The 19,786-nt window shown below is 43.2% G+C and overlaps 2 protein-coding genes across 3 annotated transcripts in view; one reads left to right on the top strand and one right to left on the bottom strand.

Annotated features, from left to right (window-relative positions):
- Window positions 1-10,013, top strand: part of SLC26A5 (solute carrier family 26 member 5) — a 44,975-nt gene extending 34,962 nt beyond the window's left edge. For both annotated transcript variants that reach the window (XM_082239648.1, XM_082239647.1), the window contains exons 14-19: window positions 1,090-1,159; window positions 2,782-2,874; window positions 3,772-3,882; window positions 7,179-7,382; window positions 7,957-8,011; window positions 9,293-10,013. In XM_082239648.1, coding sequence (XP_082095774.1) covers window positions 1,090-1,159; window positions 2,782-2,874; window positions 3,772-3,882; window positions 7,179-7,382; window positions 7,957-8,011; window positions 9,293-9,441 — 682 coding nt within the window. In that variant the 3' untranslated portion in view covers window positions 9,442-10,013. The remainder of the gene's footprint in view (window positions 1-1,089; window positions 1,160-2,781; window positions 2,875-3,771; window positions 3,883-7,178; window positions 7,383-7,956; window positions 8,012-9,292) is intronic.
- Window positions 10,014-10,561: 548 nt separating this feature from the next.
- On the bottom strand, window positions 10,562-19,504 carry PSMC2 (proteasome 26S subunit, ATPase 2). The gene is made up of 12 exons (XM_082239798.1): window positions 19,341-19,504; window positions 18,036-18,073; window positions 17,370-17,451; window positions 16,716-16,815; window positions 16,046-16,177; window positions 14,609-14,681; window positions 14,364-14,459; window positions 13,459-13,623; window positions 12,915-13,002; window positions 12,147-12,349; window positions 10,940-11,036; window positions 10,562-10,846 (listed from the first exon to the last, which is right to left on the bottom strand). Exons 1-12 carry the CDS (start codon window positions 19,408-19,410, stop codon window positions 10,689-10,691), a joined length of 1,302 nt encoding a protein of 433 aa, XP_082095924.1. The 5' UTR covers window positions 19,411-19,504; the 3' UTR covers window positions 10,562-10,688.
- Between the last annotated feature and the right edge of the window lie 282 nt (window positions 19,505-19,786).

Below are 19,786 nucleotides of genomic sequence, written 5' to 3'. Positions count from 1 at the left end.
CCCTACAATGGAAGGTGAGGTCATTCATCAAAATGGTTGAGTAGGGTACCACTTCTGCTTGCCGGCAGTGTGTTAAGAGACCTTCTTGCACCTCTTCCAACCCAATCAATCCCTCCCAGTGCAGCTGGAAGAATATCTCCAGGAAGAGTTCCTTGGAAAAGCAAACGTTTGCGCAGTAGTATAAACGGCATCTGAATCTAAAATAGTATTGTAAAACCTAAACTAAATAAAAGTAGTGAAGAGCCATACCTCAGTGGTAGGACATCTGCTTCGCATGCTTCCCTAGTCTAAAACCCTGGAAAGCCGCTGCCCATCAATGTAGTCAGTCGTGAGCTAGATGGACCAATTGTCTTACTCAGTATGTTGCAGTTTCCTATGCTGCTAAAGGTAAACTCAGCATCGGCATCATCCGTTCTATCAAATTTCTCTAGATTGCTTTAAAAAGCACAGGCCCGGCACTCAGTTTTCAACCCGTTTTATGCCTCAAGAACTGGAATTTCTGCTGATGCCTCTCTGTTCTGGCCTTTGATCAAGGCACTGCGTCAGAAGAAACCTGTTGGGTTACTTTTGACTTCAGATCTGATCTTAAGTCCTAAAAAGGAGGAGAGCATTTACAGCTCAAGCAGCCAATAAATGGCAAGTTGCAACTTCTCTTTAGTGAGTCACACCCAAGAAACTACAAGCAATACATTGTATAACAATATTCAGGCTCTACGGAAGGGGTGGGGAGGCAGCAAAACTGTCTAAGCAGACCTTATTTGCAACTGACGTAATTTCCCAAATCTGATCCTCAAACAGAAAGCAGGTTTGAAGTGTAGGAAGTGTCTCTATGATTCCATGCATGTTGAAATAGGGTCCAAAATGTGCTGAAGTCGAAGTGTCGTTCTCCCTTCACACCCCTCTTCAATTTTATTTCATAATATTTAATATACTGCTTGACTGTAAAACAAGAAACCTCAAAATAGTTTTCCACTCACTGTTTCTGGATAATGGGCACCAGGACTTTACCAAAGAGGTAAAGACATTAGTGGGAGCCTCTAACAGAGATTGCTTTTATAGCCTCTTAATACAGAGATTCTTTCTCTATAGTCCACAATACAGAATCCTCGGCCAGATTCCCGGTACAGACATTTACTGTGATATAGAAGAGTATGAAGAGGTAAGAGGGTGCTAAATCTCTTTATACCCCTTAAGAAGGAAGGAAAGTGCTCTCTTTGATTTAAGATGGAGGGGAGCAGTAACAAAGCCTTGGTTGGGAGTTGAATCTGAATCCCGTAGGACCCCATACTGAACATTAAGATCCATTCCTCCCAGTGCAAGCCCACCACATGGGGAGATGAGAGCAGGGATGCCAAACGGTTCTTTGGGAACTAGCAGCTGGGACATTTCTGGAGGGAGAAATAACCAGAGCCATGAGGCATGTTCAGAGATGAGACGGGAATGCAGGGTGTGTGTTCAGTAGTCATGCCTGTCTGTTGGTGGGGAATCTTACCAGACTCCCCACCCCCGCTTGACTTAAGATCTCAGCCAACTCCCCTGCTCTGATTTCTAGCAAGCTTCAGGCCTGTTCCACCCATGTAGCAGAAACAGGAGACTGAATCCTGAGGTGTTAGGAAGGACTAGCAATTTGAATGGCTTTAATAGTGGTTTAGAAAAATTCATGGAGGATAAGGCTGTGTTCTTCTTCCACTGTCAGAGGCACTATTCCCTTGAATGTCAGCTGCTGGGAAGTACAGTTTGAGGAATCCCTGCTGCATTCGGGCCCTGCTTCAAGTCTTCCTTCCCATAGGCATCTAGTTTTGGCCACTGGGAAAACGGGATTTTGGTTTGGTCTGGCAGGACTCTTATTTTTCTTACAACCACATCACTTCAGACTGTAGGTCAGTGAGAAAACAGATTTTTGAATGCTCTCCAGCATTCTACGGACACAGGAGAAAGGCAGCTGCGCTAGAGCATCTCTTTCTGAAGCATTCGTTTTTAATTGTTAGGAGGTTGTTGTTATTTTTACGTGGGGGAGCTTTCAAAACTTGGAATATTCTACCTGCAGTTTGGAGTGGTTTAGTCTAGTTCTGGCACATCCTAGCTTGTGAGACCCAGTCCAAATTCAACGACAGATAGCAACAGTCTTGGAAGTCAAGGTCAGAGCAGAGGTGAGGTATTTCAATCAGTTTCTTCTTTCAGATATCGTAAGATTTTTGTGCTCTTAATAGATGTGAGTGGGTGTTTAGACTGACATCTTCCCGTATGAGGCTGAAGTGATATAGTCCCTCCATGGCAGCTCCTGCTGCCTCACAAATTCACGTATAAGTCTACCCAAAGGCACTACTAAAGGGATCTTTAAGGCTGCCCTCCTTCATTGGGACAGGTACTGTCCCAGGTGAGATTCCAAGGCCATTTCCTGTCAAGTAGGTCGCTTATTCCAAAATGGTAGTTTGATGATGTGATGCGCTTGGGGTGCCAGAAAGAAGGGTTTGAAATGGCTCATTGAGGCAACATGTGGACTGATGGATCCTCTTTGCAGGAAGCAAGGAAATAGGGAGCCAGAGGAACAAAATGTGTTAGTGAGGTGGGATAGATCACCACAAAAATCTCCTTTGAGTTTAATCTTGTGCTTTCCCACCTCCCCCTACTCCCATGTGTACCATATGACCCCTGGGCAGCATGTTCCGGCATGATGGACAATGTGTACTTAACCTCTAATGACTGTATATTTTATATTGCTATATAAACAAGTTGAGGAAGACACGCTTTCTTTATTAAAAGAATCTCTTCTTTTCTTAGGTGAAAGAATGCCCTGGAATCAAAATATTCCAGGCAAATGCATCGCTCTATTTTGCTAATAGTGATTTATATATCAATGCACTGAAGAAAAAGGTGAGGAACAGCAATTCACTTCTACTCTCTGTCCTATTGAAAAATGCTAAACACTGCCATTTCACACTGCAGGGATTTACATATTTGACTACTCCCCTGTCTAAAAAGGAAAAATAAATCTATGTACAGACAACACTTGGATTCCAGACCAATGTTCTTCTCAATATGCTAGCTTTGTACAGGCAGGGTGGTGTTTGTTTCTTAGACATGGGAACACTGATTCTGTTCAACCATTCTGGTTTTTCACCTGTAGTCTGAGAAGGTACAACCCAGCAACAGAGTTATGTGAGTTTTCTGATGAAGTGTTTCATCTCTAAGCCACCCATGTCACATCTGGGTGTGTTAGAAAAGCCTTCTGTCTCAGCCAGCCTGAGCTAAGAATAGTTGGATTAGTTCTTGAAGCATTTGAACATAGCTCCATTCTCAAGCATGAATTTGTGTCTTGTTTTGATTCTTACCCCACACATACACAGAATCTCATCTGACACACTTGAAGGTTACCTTGCATGTTACTGGTACTAAACATAGAGGTCCTATATGTTGATATACTGGTGTATCTCTTCTCTTACACCCCAGATCAGGTGGGGTAGCGATATTGGAAGCTCCAGGAATGTTACTGTAATAGATGGTGCTTGTTAAAACCAAATAAAAGCTCTGTTTTCTAGTATTCCCAACCCCCCCTTTTCTCTGTCCTCATCAGCAGTTCCATTAAAAAGAGTCTTTCCAGTGTAAATTCTCCAATTTGGCAGGTGAATTAATTTTACTTCTTTAATAGCTGCTGAAAGGTGACCTTTTAAAAGGCAAACAAAGAGTCCTGGTAATGTCGTTATGGCTTGGTTACCACTTTACAAAGATGAATCTTCTCTGGGGGGGGGGGTTGCCTTGTTTCTGCTATAGACTGGTGTTGATCCCTGTGCAGTCTTGGCAGCAAGGAAGAAAGCACAGAAAAGGCACAGAAAGGAACTGAAGCACCTTCATGAACAAAAGAAAACAGCAGTCCTGAAAGTGGTAAGCCTTGCAAGTGTTTCCTGGCACAGGCTCTGGCTCCTCCTTAGCAGTGATTTAATAAATTGAGAATCAGCCTTGGGAATGCATTCTTCCTCCAACTTTCTCTTCTTGCAAAGCATTAATTTCCCCCTCCAGCAGCTAACTGAAATGTCTGCTGTCTTTGCTTAATGTTAGCTGGGTCTCCAGTTTGCCTGGATCTGAAATAATGGTTTGGAGAAGCCTGGTTAGCATTAACCAAGGTTGAGATCAATGTTAGTGTTTTACTTAATCAGTGGGAAGAAAGGAAATTCATTTAAGAGAAGGGTCAGATGAAGGAGTATCATGTTCTTGAGGCTGGTGCTATTTTTGAGCTATGCATAGGCTATGTTTTGATAGTTGGCTACCCTTGTCCAATACTGTGCATGGTTTTTACAAGGGTGTCAGTGCTATAGGAACATAAAGGTGTGTGTTTAGTGCAGCTGAGACCATTTGATTGACAATTTTGCATTTCCTTTATGAGGGAGAGAGAGGGAGGGAGGGAATACTCAGGAATCGAATGGGTCTGTTTCAAGTCCATTAGACATACAGAATGTGAGCAGCAGTTTGCCTTAATAGAATTCCTGTTAAATTGGGATTTGGGGAGAGTGCTGGTGACATGTGATATGAATAGGGAACAAGATGTGGATCAAAACTAGCTGTTGCTTTTGTCGCCTGACCACACTTCCCCCTTTTGGTGCAGAATGAAACTGCTACATCAAGAGAGAGAGTAGCCATCATTGTTTCCTCCCGCTGATCTCACAAAAGAAGCTTTTACTGTTCCAGAGAGGCATCCAAAAACAAAGACTGACCGGAGAATTATGTTATAGATTCAGACTTGTTTTGGAACGAGGATGTCCTAAGGGCAGATTCACACACCTGTTTTTGAAGGGGAAAGAGACATCATGATCCTGTAAAACTCACCCTGCCATGAGCAGAGGTACCAGCTTCTGAGGGACGGGGCCACATTGTGTTGTATGCGATGATAGGGCATCGGGAGGCGGCAGGGGTGGAGCCGAACATGGCAGCACTGCGACTTCAATGGCTGTGGCTCCTCCTCCTGCTGCCACAACCAGCTGGGAGCTTCTTCCCTGCTCCTTCTCCTCCATGGCAGGATGAGGAGGAGCTGGCCACTGAAGCCATGTCACACTTGGCCTCCTCTGTCCCCTTTTGTACATGCCCCCCAAAAGGGATTGGCCCCTGAGAGATGGTGTTCCTGTCCATGTAAGACCTCTGGTTTTCATATCCCAACATTGCACTTAGTTTCTAGTGTGTTTCAGGCTGATGTAACTAGATTTTTTTTTTTACACGGTGGGCCCTTTCACGGGATTTTGTGCATATCAAGGGGGTGATTCTTTTCAACACATATGCTTGAGAGAAAGGACCAGAACCTCTCCACCCACCCTGATTCCACAGGCAGAAGCTGACTTGACAGGGATGAAGCAGAATTTATTTCAACACTAGCAATGGGACAGTATCCTCCACACCTGAAGGAAACAGGCTGGTCGAGGAAGCAGCACACACAGCTTTGTCCTCCAGTGGAGGCAGCAGCTAGTAGAATTAGGAAGACTCCCTAGGGCCGTGTTTCACTCTAGCTATTGGTAGGCCCGGCTTTTGATCTTTCACATCAAAATTATCAGGGAATTAGCCCCCAAAAGGCAACAAAAGAAGTTGAGTTGGCTGCAGTCCTATAGTCATGTACTTGGGAGTTAGCCTTGTAAATAGGACTTCTGCATAGACATGCAACAAGCTCAGCTCCTCAGTTACCGCTCACGCCGATGTGCCCGCTCTCACTTAAATATATTGCCCCCACCTCACTAAACAACCTTTCACCCGAAGGCTTAAAAACAAAACCTAACTATCCCAGAGTATCCTGTGGGGGATCTTTGTGAGCAGGACAACTAATAAGTTGGAGTCTCAAGCGGGTGTTCTTTAAATAAACAATAAAGGTTTATTTTTAAAACCAGGTAGTATAATACAAGTGGAGAAACTTTACTTCAATGATAATATGCTAGTTCACTTCAAGTCGTTTTCAGAGGTTTCAGCTTTATAGTTTGGTTCCTTTCCAAGGCAGTACTTTCCTTCAGTTAAAGGTAAAGGTACCCCTGCCCGAACGGGCCAGTCTTGACAGACTCTGGGGTTTGTGCGCCCATCTCACATCTATTGGCCGGGGGCCAGCGCTGTCCGGAGACACTTCCGGGTCACGTGGCCAGCGTGACAAAGCTGCATCTGGCGAGCCAGCGCAGCACACCGAACGCCGTTTACCTTCCCGCTGGTAAGCGGTACCTATTTATCTACTTGCACCCGGAGGTGCTTTCGAACTGCTAGGTTGGCAGGCGCTGGGACCGAGCAGCAGGAGCGCACCCCGCCGCGGGGATTCGAACCGCCGACCTTTCGATCGGCAAGCCCTAGGCGCTGAGGCTTTTACCCACAGCGCCACCCGCGTCCTTCAGTTACCCACCCCTTTAACAACTCCAGCTCCTGAGGTACTTTCAGTAATAGTCTTAAGGGCTCACCACACACCCCTTCCTTCACTGGGTTTTGGAAGTCTCTTCTTTTCTCAGAAGAGTCTCTCCCCTCCAGACTCACTTGAGACCTAAGTAGACTTAATCTTTTTCAGCTCCTACTTCTCCTGTCTCACCCTCAGTCTCCCAGCAAAATTCGGTCCTTTTACTCCTGCAGGACACTACACTCAGTCCTTCACTGTAGACTCGGAATGGATGTTTTCTCCAGAACCAACTCTCCCTCCTCAACACTCTCTGTATTTCAACCTGACTCCTATCCTATCTCCCTACCTAACTCCCAACATCTCCAACCTCCCTCCTCAACCACCTCAACTCAACCACCCACTTAACCACACAGACCCTATCTCCCTCCAAGGCCTCTCCTTTTAAACTCTCCCTCCTGGAACCACAGCCAACCAGAGGCTGGCATTCTGTAACCATTTGCTGGCAGGAGAAAAAAGTGAAAAGAAACACTTGTGGAACCAACTTTTCCATTACAACATGTGTCCTTATATAGTAACGCTGATACTTGTCCTTTGATATTTCCTAATTTGTATGTAAACAATGAGAGCTCTCTAGATAAATATTTACATAGTCAACACTTTACATTCATTTACACAGAGAACAAGTGTGCATGTGGAACAGTTATTATTATTATTAATATTATTATTATTATTAATTATGCAGAGTTAATATGACATCCTGTGCTGATTGTAGGAGTCTGAAAGAAGCAAAAACCTATACTTAAGTCTGGTATTTATTTATCTTTTGTGAAAGACAAACTACACAGAGAACAGTGTGAAACATGAAGTAATGAATGACGAACTGCCGCTCAACGGAAAGTTCTCTGCAACTACGCAGGACTCCTCTCCCGATGAGCTTGAGCGCTTTATGGAGCCAGTGACCAACATTCACACAATCATTTTGGATTGTTCACCTGTGAACTTCATGGATTCAGTTGGAGTCAAAGCCCTAAATTCAGTATGTAGCATCTTATCTCACTGCCATATCCTACACTTAATACCTTGCTACCAGAATACTTTTCGCTGCTTTAAGGCACACATCAAAGACAAAGCTTCATGCATCCACGTACCAAGTAAAGGGAGTGAGGCCAAAGGAAGTTCTCTTGCACAAGACTGTGCACAGCTCATGTCCATTTCAAAGAGGCTTGCCCAGAAGAGCTTCCTACTGTCTTAGGCCTCAAAACAGGGTGGGAGGATTTGTGGCCTTCCAAGTGTCACTGGTCAGCCAGTAATCAAATATGATGGGAGTCGCAGTCCAGCAAAATCTGGGGGGCCACAGGCTCCCTAGCTATTTAGGCTGCAATCCTATAGACACTTAACCTGAGATTAAGTCCCATTCAATTTGAAAGGACTTAACTTCAGCATAGGCATGCAAAGGATTGCACTTCTAAGCACCGTACTCCTTGCCTCCCAATTTCTCCCTTGGTATTTTTAGAATAACTGCTCAATTTTAAAAGGGCATGTGTATGTTATGACGATGACTTTTAAAATACAAATATATTAACTGCAAATTAATTTCTGCACTGTTGTAGATCATAAAAGAATATGAAGAAATAGGAGTGTCAGTGTATATCAGTGGCTGCAATGGTAAGCCTGTTTGACAGTTGGAAATCATGGACTTGCTGTGGTCACTTTTGACTCCTCTCCCCCACCCCCATATCTAGCCTTGAATCATCTAATCTAACTGGCAGCAGCTAAGGCCTGAGGCAAATATTGGTCTACTGCCTGATTGTACGTAGCAAAGATGCTAAAAACATGCTGTGTTAGTGATGTGTGGCTTCCTGATCAACCCCATATCATACAAGCTATGCCTGTCTCTCCTTTCTGCCTGGAGTGCAGATGAAGTGACTGTAACACCAGCAAATTCAGCTAAAGAACAACAGGAGAAAGTGCTAATGTAAATCCTAGCAACCTGCAACTGTTGAAGATAAACCCAAGGAATGAGATTCTTGGTCCTTACCTGTGTAACTGTTGGCATTTTTGAAGAAAGAGGAGAGGATCTTGTTAGTTGGTTTGTTAACACACTAGCTGCTGTTAAAAGAACAGCCTGGAGGCTATATGGAGCCCTGTGACTTTTGATCCACTTTTATCCAGCTGCTTTTTAAACTCGGCAGTGCCCTCTAGTGTGCTCAAAGGTGCACTATGGGTGATGCTGCATCCAATTTGTATGCATGTTGGACTACTACTTGAACTTTTCTGTGAGAGTGCTCAAATTCAGTATTCAAAATAAGTTCAGGCATTTTGCACACATTTGTTTTGCTGCAGACTCTCAAGGGTGCTTGAACGGACACACAAACACCTCTTCACAGCCATGGGAGTTAGAAATGGCGTCTTAAAATATCACAATATTTGGGGCCACATCCAATGCTGCAACACCTATGAAGCCACCGACTTCAGGGCATGGAGCAAAGCTTCCTCTTCCTATTCCTCTCTTGCCTCCTCCCTCTTTCTGCTCCCTTAAAATTGGCTCTGGAGACTTGCAGGAGACACCAGAGCAGATTTTGACACTTACTCCCACCATGAGCTCCATAAATCTGTTCTGGGGGTTCCCCCAAGCCTCCAGAGCAGATAATGGGAGGGTGTGAAGTTCCATTGTGCCAGTGGACATCCTTGTGTTGATGAAACTAGTTAGCTGAATGCCGCTCAGTTTCCTCCATACTGGGACTATATAAATACAGCCATAGCTCCTATATGGCACCCGGAACTAAGCACACACCACCCATTGTATGCATTGTTCCTCCTCCAGCTACATGAGCAGGTGTGTGTGGTTTTGCATAGGTAAGCTGTTTAGTCAGATCACAGGAATGAAATAGAGGCTGTACGATTTTACACCCACACCCCTTTAAAGCTTTTTCTTTTTTTACCTAGGATCGGTTGTGGAGAACCTTGCTAGACTACATTTCTTTGACAAAGCTGCTCGCAGAGACTTGCTGTTTCCCAGTACCCATGATGCTGTCCTCTTCAGCCAACTGAAAGGCCTCTCAGCCTCGCAGACTCCTGCAGATGTTGTGGTGTGAACTCCTGCATCATAGATTGTATGGTGGTGCATTGATTAAATTCCAAGGGCTTCTCTTTAATACTTAATTTGCACAGATTATACAGCGCCTAAGATTAGCCAGTCTTACGGGTATGTGACACAGTAGTAGGGCCGCCTTGTTTTCTGCCAGGATGCTCTCTGAAGAATTTGAAGCCTTAATACTTTCAAAAATTGAAGTCAGGTATAGCCTGAACTGGTTTGTATAAAAAAAGAAGACTCGTGTATTTTCCTGAAAGCATCCTAAAAGATTTGGAAGTTTCTTTTTTGTTGTTGTTCAGAAATGTGCCAGCAGATGAGATATTGCACTACATGGATATTTTTAGCACTGTGGATTACTGAAAAGAGTACAGATGATGCAGCAAGCCTGGGAGACATGGACTGCTTGCTACTTTCCTTTGACGCTTTATTGTGGAGGCATTGTTGTAAAATGTATTCTTGTACCATCTACTGAAGAATTGCACTGTACGATATCTTTGAAGTGTTCAGCACTGGCTTTCAAAACTACATTTTATGTAGTCAATTTTTAAAATCCCATAAAAGCCATTTTTTGCAGCTTGTGCTAAGTTCTTCCATTTTCCTTCTGCTTATTTTTAGATGTTATGGTAGTCAAGATAGATATGCACCTGTGACACTTTGATGGTGCCTATCTATTAGGTTAAAGGTTTTGTGACCTGAGACAGTAATAGACATTAATGGCAATTATTCTTTTTTTAAAAAGGGGGCCAGTGATCTAGTCTGATTAAGCATATTGTTATGGTAATTCAAGTGTATAATGAAAAACCTTTTTACAGATTTCCTCCTAAATGACACCAAAATCTGATACAAAAAGGCACTGTGGGGCACTGTAAAAAAACGGGGGTTTCACTGCAAAATGACTCCCTTGAAACTGGTGCCAAAGTTTTGGAATCTCAAATGTTGGGGTTTGTTATTAATGAAGGTAACATGTACTCCACTTTCAATGAGGTAGTTACTGATTTCACAGTGCTGTACAGGCTATGTCCCACTCAAAAGCTTGCAGAAAGGAAAAGAGTTCATTAGATCTAGGAAGAGTAATATGCAGTTAAACATTTTTACTGAATATCATAAGGAACTACACCATGTAACTTGGAATATTCCATTTATTTCTACTAGTCCAACTATGTTACACCACACACACAAACTAGAACTTTTGATATTACTCTGCGTAGTATTAGCCATATGAAGGAGATCTTTCAGTGGTATCTAGAATCAGTTGTAAGTCATATAACGAGGTGTAGCACTGAATTTGGCATATGACTTGATTACTTTGTTCACAGCTTCCAAGAAGTCCTTTTCAGTGGCAATCTTTCTCCTTGCTCTGATGGCAAACATACCTGCCTCTGTACACACACTTCGAATTTCAGCACCTTGCAAGGAAGAACAGTGGATGTAAAAACAATCTGAAACAACTATCACCACCAAACAGAGAGAGAGAACAAGAACTATGATGTTTGACTTACCAGTGCTGTTAGGGCACAGTCGAGCTAGCAACTCAAATCTTATGTCTCTTTCAACACTCATTGAACGGGCATGAATCTTGAAGATGTGAGTTCGTCCCTAAAAAACAACCACAGCCAGACTAAGCATAAGGGCTTCATCCCCTTGTTGCCATCTACACATCAGTGCTGGGAAGGCCAAAGACAAAGAGTCAGCAGGGCAACAGATGTGACTCGTAATTTGGTAGATGTTACATTCAAGCCACACCACCCTCCACCCATTCAAGCAAGAGACGTTGTCCCAGTTCAGAAACACATTCCAGTCAAGCAAAAAGCACTTGAGGGTACAGAGCAGGACCAGTGGCCTGGGGAAACTCCAGAGGGCCAAAAAGAGAGGCCTGGAAAGCTGCTTGACACTCCCCATCGCTGATGTCTAGTGATGCACCTGGGAGTAAAGCAGTTGTTCAGCCAATATGATTTGTCCTTTGAAGGGACAACAATGGGGGAATGCATCCTTAGGCAACAGTTGAGGCTCCAGCACTTTGGAAAGGTCCAGAGCTGCTGTTCTGCAACCACCTCCTTGCCCACCAGCCTCCACTAATCGCTTATCTGCCCCTTCTCCAGAGGAAGAGGGCAGGTGAGTGAGCAGAAGGCAGCAGCTGCTCAACAGATCATGGAGCCAAATGTTGGGTGAAAGATTTCTGCAATGCAGGAAATTGGACTACATGATCTTTGTGGACCTTTCAAACTCTACAATTCTATGAAATAAAAACCTGCACTTTCCCTTAAGGCGTCATACTTTCCTATTGCCTATGCTGTAGTCCATGTCCCCCCCTCAGAACAACAGGAAGCGCAGACAGAATCCTGTGGCATCTTCAAGACAAGCACAGCACAGTACAACCTTTTGTGGGCTGGACTACAATATTATTTTCCTTTTTGTTAACTGCTACAACACAGAGTTACTCTTTTAGAATTTGTCACTAGACAGAAGCACCAGGTCAAATACATAATTTGAAATAGAATCAGGCAAGAACCAAGACAGACAGGAAAGGTCTAAAATTGCCCACCAGAATCCTTTTGACAAGAGAGAATCAGGTATGGTGCAAAATGACTATTTGATCAAATCCATTTTCTGAGAGGTAGTAGAAAAAATTCTCACCTCCAGTCCTTCAAGTTCTAATAAATGTGTTCTTATTGACTTCGCTTAGTATCAAAATAAAATTAGTCTAACCTCCAGATCTGGCAGGCTAAATTCTATTTTTCTATCCAGTCTTCCAGGCCTCATCAGTGCTGGATCCAAAGTATCAGGTCTGTTGGTTGCCATCAGTACTTTAATGTTGCCTCTTGGATCAAAGCCATCAAGCTGGTTTATCAATTCTAGCATAGTGCGCTGGACTTCATTGTCCCCTCCAGCCCCATCATCAAAGCGAGCACCTAGAAAGAGACAGCAGCAGAAACACATAAGGCACCCTTGTTAACTGTATCCCCAAAACAAGAAAATGTAATTCAAGTGTACTCCCTTACCATGTTATCTATGGCTATTGAAGTAAATCAAAATATCACATTTTTTTTAAAAAAAGGATATTACTAGCAGGATATACTTTTGTTAAATACTTTTCCTTGTCCTTTGCTGGTGCTACAGAGACCAGCATGAAGCAGCACAGCACAGAGGCCAAATATCAAGTTGCTTCTGCCATTCTATTACCTAATCGTCTTCCAAACAGACTAACCTGACATAGAGAAAGGGGACTTGGTTTGAACGATAAATTCACCTATGCTTTAAATGTGAGTAGTGTGGTAGGCCACACTTACTAGCTTCCCTGTTCCTGCTGTTGCTGCACCAGATAGAAAAACAAGCCAGGGTGTGGCTTGTTGTTATGTAAAAACTGGAGCTAGTGGTTTGTTTCTCTCCAAATGCACCATGAGTGCTAAGCCAAGAATAAAGAATAAAGAGTTGTAGTCCAGTTTCAGAAGGGCACTGATGTAAGGTGATACCAACCTCCAATAGCATCAATTTCATCAAAGAAGATAAGGCAAGCTTTTTTTGTTCTGGCCATTTCAAAGAGTTCCCGAACCATTCGAGCACCCTATAAAAAGACAGGCAGACGGTTTACTTTCATATAAAGCCAACTGTCACTTGAGTTAACAGTATTTAAAGTAAATATTAAAACTTCCAAATGAATCTACAGAACCAAGAGGTAAAACTGTGATCATTATGGGACATCATTTTAGTTGCAGTTCCTTCCAGGACATAACGGGTGCCTGGCTGTCCCAACTCATGCGAATAGCCTACTGTACATCATACAGTATCTCACATACCCTACATAAAAAGACAGGCTTCAGATTCTATATGACCCAAACTGCCAGAGGAGTGAACAAATATATAAAGAGGTCCAGGTTTTTAATCATACTGTATAATATTAAGGCAGAGACTTTCACCCTCCTCTGCAGGAAAACTTAGATTAAGTATAGTTTGAGCAGGCTTTCTGGAAACTTGACCTCCCCTGGTACAGATGCACAGACACGCTCCCTCTTTTCCTTACCTCTCCTACGTATTTCTGCACCAGCTCAGATCCAATCACTCGGATGAAGCAGGCATCGGTTCTATTAGCAACAGCACGAGCACAGAGAGTTTTTCCTGTCCCCGGTGGGCCAAAGAGAAGCACTCCTTTAGGGGGCTCGATCCCCAGATTGACAAATCGTTCTGGCTGTAGTGGTTGGGAGACAGTAAGTTTAAAAGTTGCACAGACAGGATGAAATGCAGTATCGTTGGGTCCTAGACTGGACCCAATGGCAGCCAAAGCCCTGCAGGAGCCCAAGCTTGCCATAGCAGTACAATTTCAGTACTATCAATGAACTGTCAAGAAATCTTCCATTTTAAAAGTAGTGCACGAGTCAAGAAGGGACACAGTGGCAAGAAAGCTGTGCAGCGCAGTGTAACAAGAGAGTCGGTGCAAAGCCAATAGGAAGGCACTGAAGCTTCAATAATGCAAGCAGATAAAGACATTTCCCTTTGCCATTCCCTTTCTTCAAACCTCCAATGGTACATGTTCCCTGCAATTTCACAAAGACAGCACTGCCCTATTCAAGCAGTCAGCTTGATCACAGGAGAATACTAACAGGGTAGCATCTCTCTGAATCCCTAATACTATTGTGACAGACGACAAAAGGGCATTGTTTTTGTGCCCCACTTGTGGCAGCCTAGAAGAGGGATTTCCAAAATAGTGGACTAGATGAAGTTTTGTCAGATCTAACGAAGCAATTCATACTTTCCTCGAAAGGTGAACAAAAGGAACATATTAAATCTTGACAACTGAAACGTAAATCGATTGAAAAGCCTTTTGACTACTGAATAATTTAGGTTCTTGCGGTATATGCAATTAGCCCTTGAAAGCTGTAAGAGGAATAAAATCAGCAGATCACACACACTTTCTATTACAATACTTACATGAAGCAAGGGTGTTTCCACCACCTCTCTTAGCTTCTCAATCTGTTCTTTACAACCTCCAACATCACTGTAGGTGACATCAGGCTTTTCCTCTACCTTTGTAACAAAACAGATGTGCATACATCTTTGTTATTTGCAATAACGTGTTTTTTTTAACAGATCTTATGAAATAAGAAGAGCAGGTTACAATGAAGTCAGATTACAAAGGTAAACAATCAAAGGCCAATAGCAATAAGAGTTCTTACCTGCATCATAGTAACAGTTGGATCAATCTTTGGAGGCAGAGGGATATGAATCTGATACTTGTTTCTGTCAACACTGCAGAAATAGAATACAAATGCACATTAGCTCCACAGGGGCAAACTCTCCCTTCATAGGGGGTCTGGCATCCTTCAACCACGGCAGAGTGAATAGACTGCAACCACAGAGATGTAAAGCTTTTCTCCATTTGATATTGGTGAGGCTGGTTACATAGTGAGTGTGAGGGGTCGGAATGGGTAGCTTGGAATACCAAGGGACACATTTGGACAGACACGTATGCCATGTGACACCACAGCAACATATTGAAGGAATCCAGGTGGAGGGACTTGTTCAATCCTTGTCACTCTCCCACCCTCTCTCCAGAGAACTCTGCGCCTCATATTTTATCACAGCTCAGCTGTGAGCGTTTTATTTACATTCTGCAGGCAAGCATTTTACAACCAAATAGTACTCTAGAAGAAAACAAGACCAAACTCCACTTTCGTATCATGTTCGGCTTATAATCAAGTTTTCCCAGTGGTTGCTGGGTTCAATGCTGACCTTGTCTGGTGCCTTGTATCAAGTGATCACACTCTGCAGATGGTCTGAAAATTAAAACTTGTCCACTTTTAGCTGGATTAAGCCTCAAGTGCCATTTAGTCCAGGCCCTTGAAAAGAATCTGCTATTATCAGTTGGTCCCTAACTGGCATTTTGACATTTAACGCTTTACATGATAGAGACCCTGTTTATCTGATGCCTGCTCTATCCCATGCAGTAAGAGCTGATGAGACGTTCTTTCAAGAAGCCCCAGTGTCTAAAGGCAGGATCCAGAGCCTTCTCCGCGATAGTATCCCAGTTGTGAAATTTCCTGCTTAGGGATAAGGCACTCCCCATGTTCTCCATTCCTGTTCTCTTTTAGAAGGCAGGCAAAGATTATTTTCTTTCAGAAAATGTTTGTTGACTTGTACTCTCGTTTTCATCTGGGAATTGTTAAAATCCTTACGTATGATGTTGATATTGTTTTGTGTTCCATTTTACGAGCTTGTTGTATTTTACTCTACAATTTTTTTTTCTATTATAAACCTCTCAAGGAACTTTGTTATGCAGCAATATAAGAAAATATTATTTCAGTTTCCAGTCCCAAATTCAATGTGCTGGCTCGCTGGATGTTAGACTGGCCCCTTGCATGTATTTTAGGCAGGCAATCAAAGATGTTTATACCGCTTGAAAACTATTTCACTTGTTCTACCATGACTTGCTCGAATGCATTCCATCTTTTAATTGCATTGTGATTTTGTAAACCACCTTGGCGTTTAGGGCAGGAAGGCAACATATATATATATATATTCCTATAAATATAAACGTGCATTCAACACTCTAGACTCGATGACTAGTCAAGTAACTCAGACTAAGAACAGTAAAAATATTGGTATCAACTCACCCAACTCTCATCCCTTCTTCAATGTCAGTGGGAGCCACCTGATCACTAAGATCAACCACAAATTTGGCAAACTGCTTCACATTGATAATGTACTTAGGATCCTCAGAATCTGCATTGATTATCTTGGTGCATCTAATCAGAAGAGAAAAGTAATTAAACAAGCAATCTGTGAGCAAATGAGGGTTTAATGTGCCTGACAGCCAAGTGTCATTCAAAGTCCAGGTTTCTTGAAGAACTCACAGGAAGGCTAAATTTCTGCCTTGCCTAGCTAACCATAACTAAAAATTCTTCTTTCTACCATATTTCTTTTTCTCCCTAAAACTTAAATAATCATGAACAGCATGAGAAGTGGCACTTTAAATATCCAACTAAAGACTGCTTTCAGTGTAACCTACCCCACCCCCAGGGATTTCAAACACCCGGGCCTTAAGATACAATGTCAGAATGAAACATTAAATTAAAGCTCCTAGGAAACAGATAGATGCAAATAACAAAGTTTTAATATTTATGTTGTAGCATAACTCCATATGTTACACTGGAAAGGACCCTATGTAACTTGTTTGCAACAGGGATTGCACATTACACGTGGAGGATAGAAGCAACGGCTATATCGCTATGCATTTTTATAACTATTTGCTCCTATGGCTGACCAGATAAAGTATCTGCATACCTTGCCACTTGCAGTGGCTGCTCACTCTGAAGAGTTTGCTTATCTGCAGCGAGATCCCAGAGAGCAGGGGGAGCCAAGCCAGTGTCTGATTCCTTAATACCTAAAAAACAAAAGCAGAAAAACCACTTGCTTTGCCACTCAGGTCAATGCTGTGCTATAGCTTGCTTCAAGCACTAGTTTGCTTCAATTAGTTTCAGCAGCAAATGGAACATAAACATGACAAAAAGGAAAAACCACTTTGCCACTTGCATCAATGCTATGTAATACTCAACAGGTTTGCAAACCTTCCTGGGGGAGCATTTTAGGAGATTTAAACTGGGGGCTTTTAGCTCCCAGTCTTAACAATTACACCCCACTAGATATTCAATTGTACATTGGTTATCCTTTTCCATGTCAGCTTCAAAATCACAACTGTCAAAATTAAGCTGCTCTCTGTATCTGACAGCATCTCCTCTCTCTCATGTTTCCCCTTTTTCTCTGCCCATGAAGGTTTCTTTGTTTTCAGTTCCTTTGTTTTGTTCAACAACCCTTCCTATTTGGAGTTTTCCTTGGGAGTGAGCAGTAGTGAACGACAGGCCCATATGCTCCATAACTGAAAGGGCAAAACTAAAATGAAAAAGATATACGCTTTCAATGAACCCTAAAATGACATACCCGTGAGCTCATTGATTTTCTTAAGCAGCTGCTGAATGTCATCTTCAACTTGCTTGATCTGCCTCGAGTATGTACTCTGGCCCTGGATTAGAAAAAGTAAGGCAAACTAGTGGATATATGAATGGGACTTGAACAGATACTTCCCAAATGCAGACCTATGAACAGATAAACCTTATTAATCAGGCCACTGGTCAATCTAGCTTGGTAGTAGGCACTGCAGTTCTGCAAAGTTTCAAGCAGATGTTGAATTTTGTCAGATCTTGTTAATCGTGAGATATGAACCCTTACACAGCTCTTTGCAAATAAGACACATATTTACTCAAGTCCAATTAGCTCAGCAATCTGCAATTTTCATCTTTTCACCAAACCACACATGAAACTGTAATATTTAGGCTTTTGATTTGCTTATTCCAAATTGGGTTTTGTTTTGAGGTGCTGTTACTTTAGATGAAAGTGAAATCTTCCAGCTGAAGCGGCAAAACTCACAAATTTATGCATATTTACTTAGAACTAAACCCTGCTATTTTCAGTGAGGCTAACTCTCAAAGTATGTCTTTTAGGACTGTTTATTCCTCCCAGTTGGTTAATGTGGATGTTTCCCAAACATTCCTATATTACTAGTTTTTTTTAAAAAAAATTGAAGCTGTAACTGCAACAAATACTTACATAGGTTTTCAACAAAGCAATGTCACCTTCATCCAAAGCTGAAAGACACATAACACAGATCATATTAAAAAGTGAAACAACTACATTTTGTACTACTTCCCACCAACAGTCTGATGGCATAGCATCTGGACATAAGTTTTCTGTTTTATTATTTGCAAAAATGTATGTACTGCCAACATTAAACTATATATGGTGGCAAGCAGCAGATAAGTAAAAATACAAAAATGCAATTCTACCCATAAAATAAACACATCACAAACCGGTACATCAAATTAATACATCAACACAGTTGCATCACATCAGGCAAAGCCTGAGTGAACAGGTGAATGTTAAGCAGGCGCCTAAATGCCAATACCATGTAAACATCTACCTGATGTCCAGCAGAAGCACATCTCAAAGGGTTGTCACACTAAAGGCTCTGATCTTAGTGAAAATAACCAACTTTGGGAGCATATGGCCCCATAGAGTGCCTCTCCCAAGGACTGACGTGACTGGGAAGGTTGTATAATGTATAGCTTTCCCAGAGATAACCTGGTCCCAAGCTGTTCAGGGCTTCATATGTCAATAGCAAGACCTTAAATTTGGTTGGGCAGCGTAACAGCAGCCAGTGTCACAATTTAGCCACAATATGGGGCTAACAAGAGCAACAGAACCTACAGCGTTAGAAGATGGCGCAAGCTTGTTTTCTCCTTCTCCAGAGGACCCAAACCTATTTATTCAAGTTACAAGAAAGGAGATTCAGACTCAACATTAGGAAGAACTTTCTGACAGTAAGAGCTGCTTGACAGTGGACCGGGCTCCCTCGGGAGGTTGTGAACTTTCCTTCTCTGGGGGTTTTTAAGCAGAGGGTGGCTGCCCCTCCGTCCTGGATGCTTTAGCTGAAATTCCTTCATTGCAGGGGTTTGGACTGGATGACCCCCAGGTTCCCTTCTAACTCCAAGATTCTATAATTCTACGTTTAACGTAGGGGGGAGGGCAGGATTTTAAATTAAATTGAATTCGTACACCGCCCTTCATCTGCAGATCCAAAACATCTGTAGGGTACCAGGGTTTGGGGGGGGGGAGAAGGGTGGTTTGTGAAGCTGCCCAATGGGCAGAGCAAGTCGTGGCGCGGTGTTAGGGAAAGTCCACACACGACGGCTGGGCTGCGCGTTATCCGGGCGCAACAGCGGACCCGGTGCGGGGGGGGGCGCGCAAATGAGCAGAGGGGAATCCGAGAGGCACGCATGCGCACTGGAACCCAAACGGGCGACCAGGGCCTAGGCGTCAGGGGGCTTTTCTTTTCGGCAGCAGCCCCCGGCTCACCGCGGATGGGTTTGTCCTCCTTCTCCTCCTCTTTGGTTTTGCGCTGGTCGGTTCCCAGGTAATCCGGCATCGTGTCTCCCCCTCAGAGCTTCCGACGGCGGAGACTCCTTCTACCGGCGGCTACCACTGCGCATGCGCGTTACGCAGCATCTCCGAGCTTCTTCCTTCCGGGACTGAACAGGAAATACGTCACGAGCATTTCCTGCCGCCGCCGGAAAAGACCCCTCTCCACAGGGAGGGGAAAAGGACTAGGTCCATAGAGATGCGGGGGAAGTTTAAAGCTGCGCACAGAGAGGCATCTAGTCCAGCCCCCTACAATGAAGGAATCTTTTGCCCAACGAGGGGTTTGAACCCACGACCCTGAGATGAAGAGCATCGTGTTTTTTCTACTGACTGGGCTCAATCTCTTCAGAAATATCCCCTCCCCCCAAAAAAACCCCCCCACT

Source organism: Podarcis vaucheri (genome assembly GCF_965113315.1).
Source record: "Podarcis vaucheri genome assembly, chromosome: 10".
Classification (NCBI taxonomy): Eukaryota; Metazoa; Chordata; class Lepidosauria; order Squamata; family Lacertidae; genus Podarcis; species Podarcis vaucheri.
Note: the sequence above shows the minus strand (reverse complement) of the source record. Positions and strands in the feature narration are given on the sequence as shown.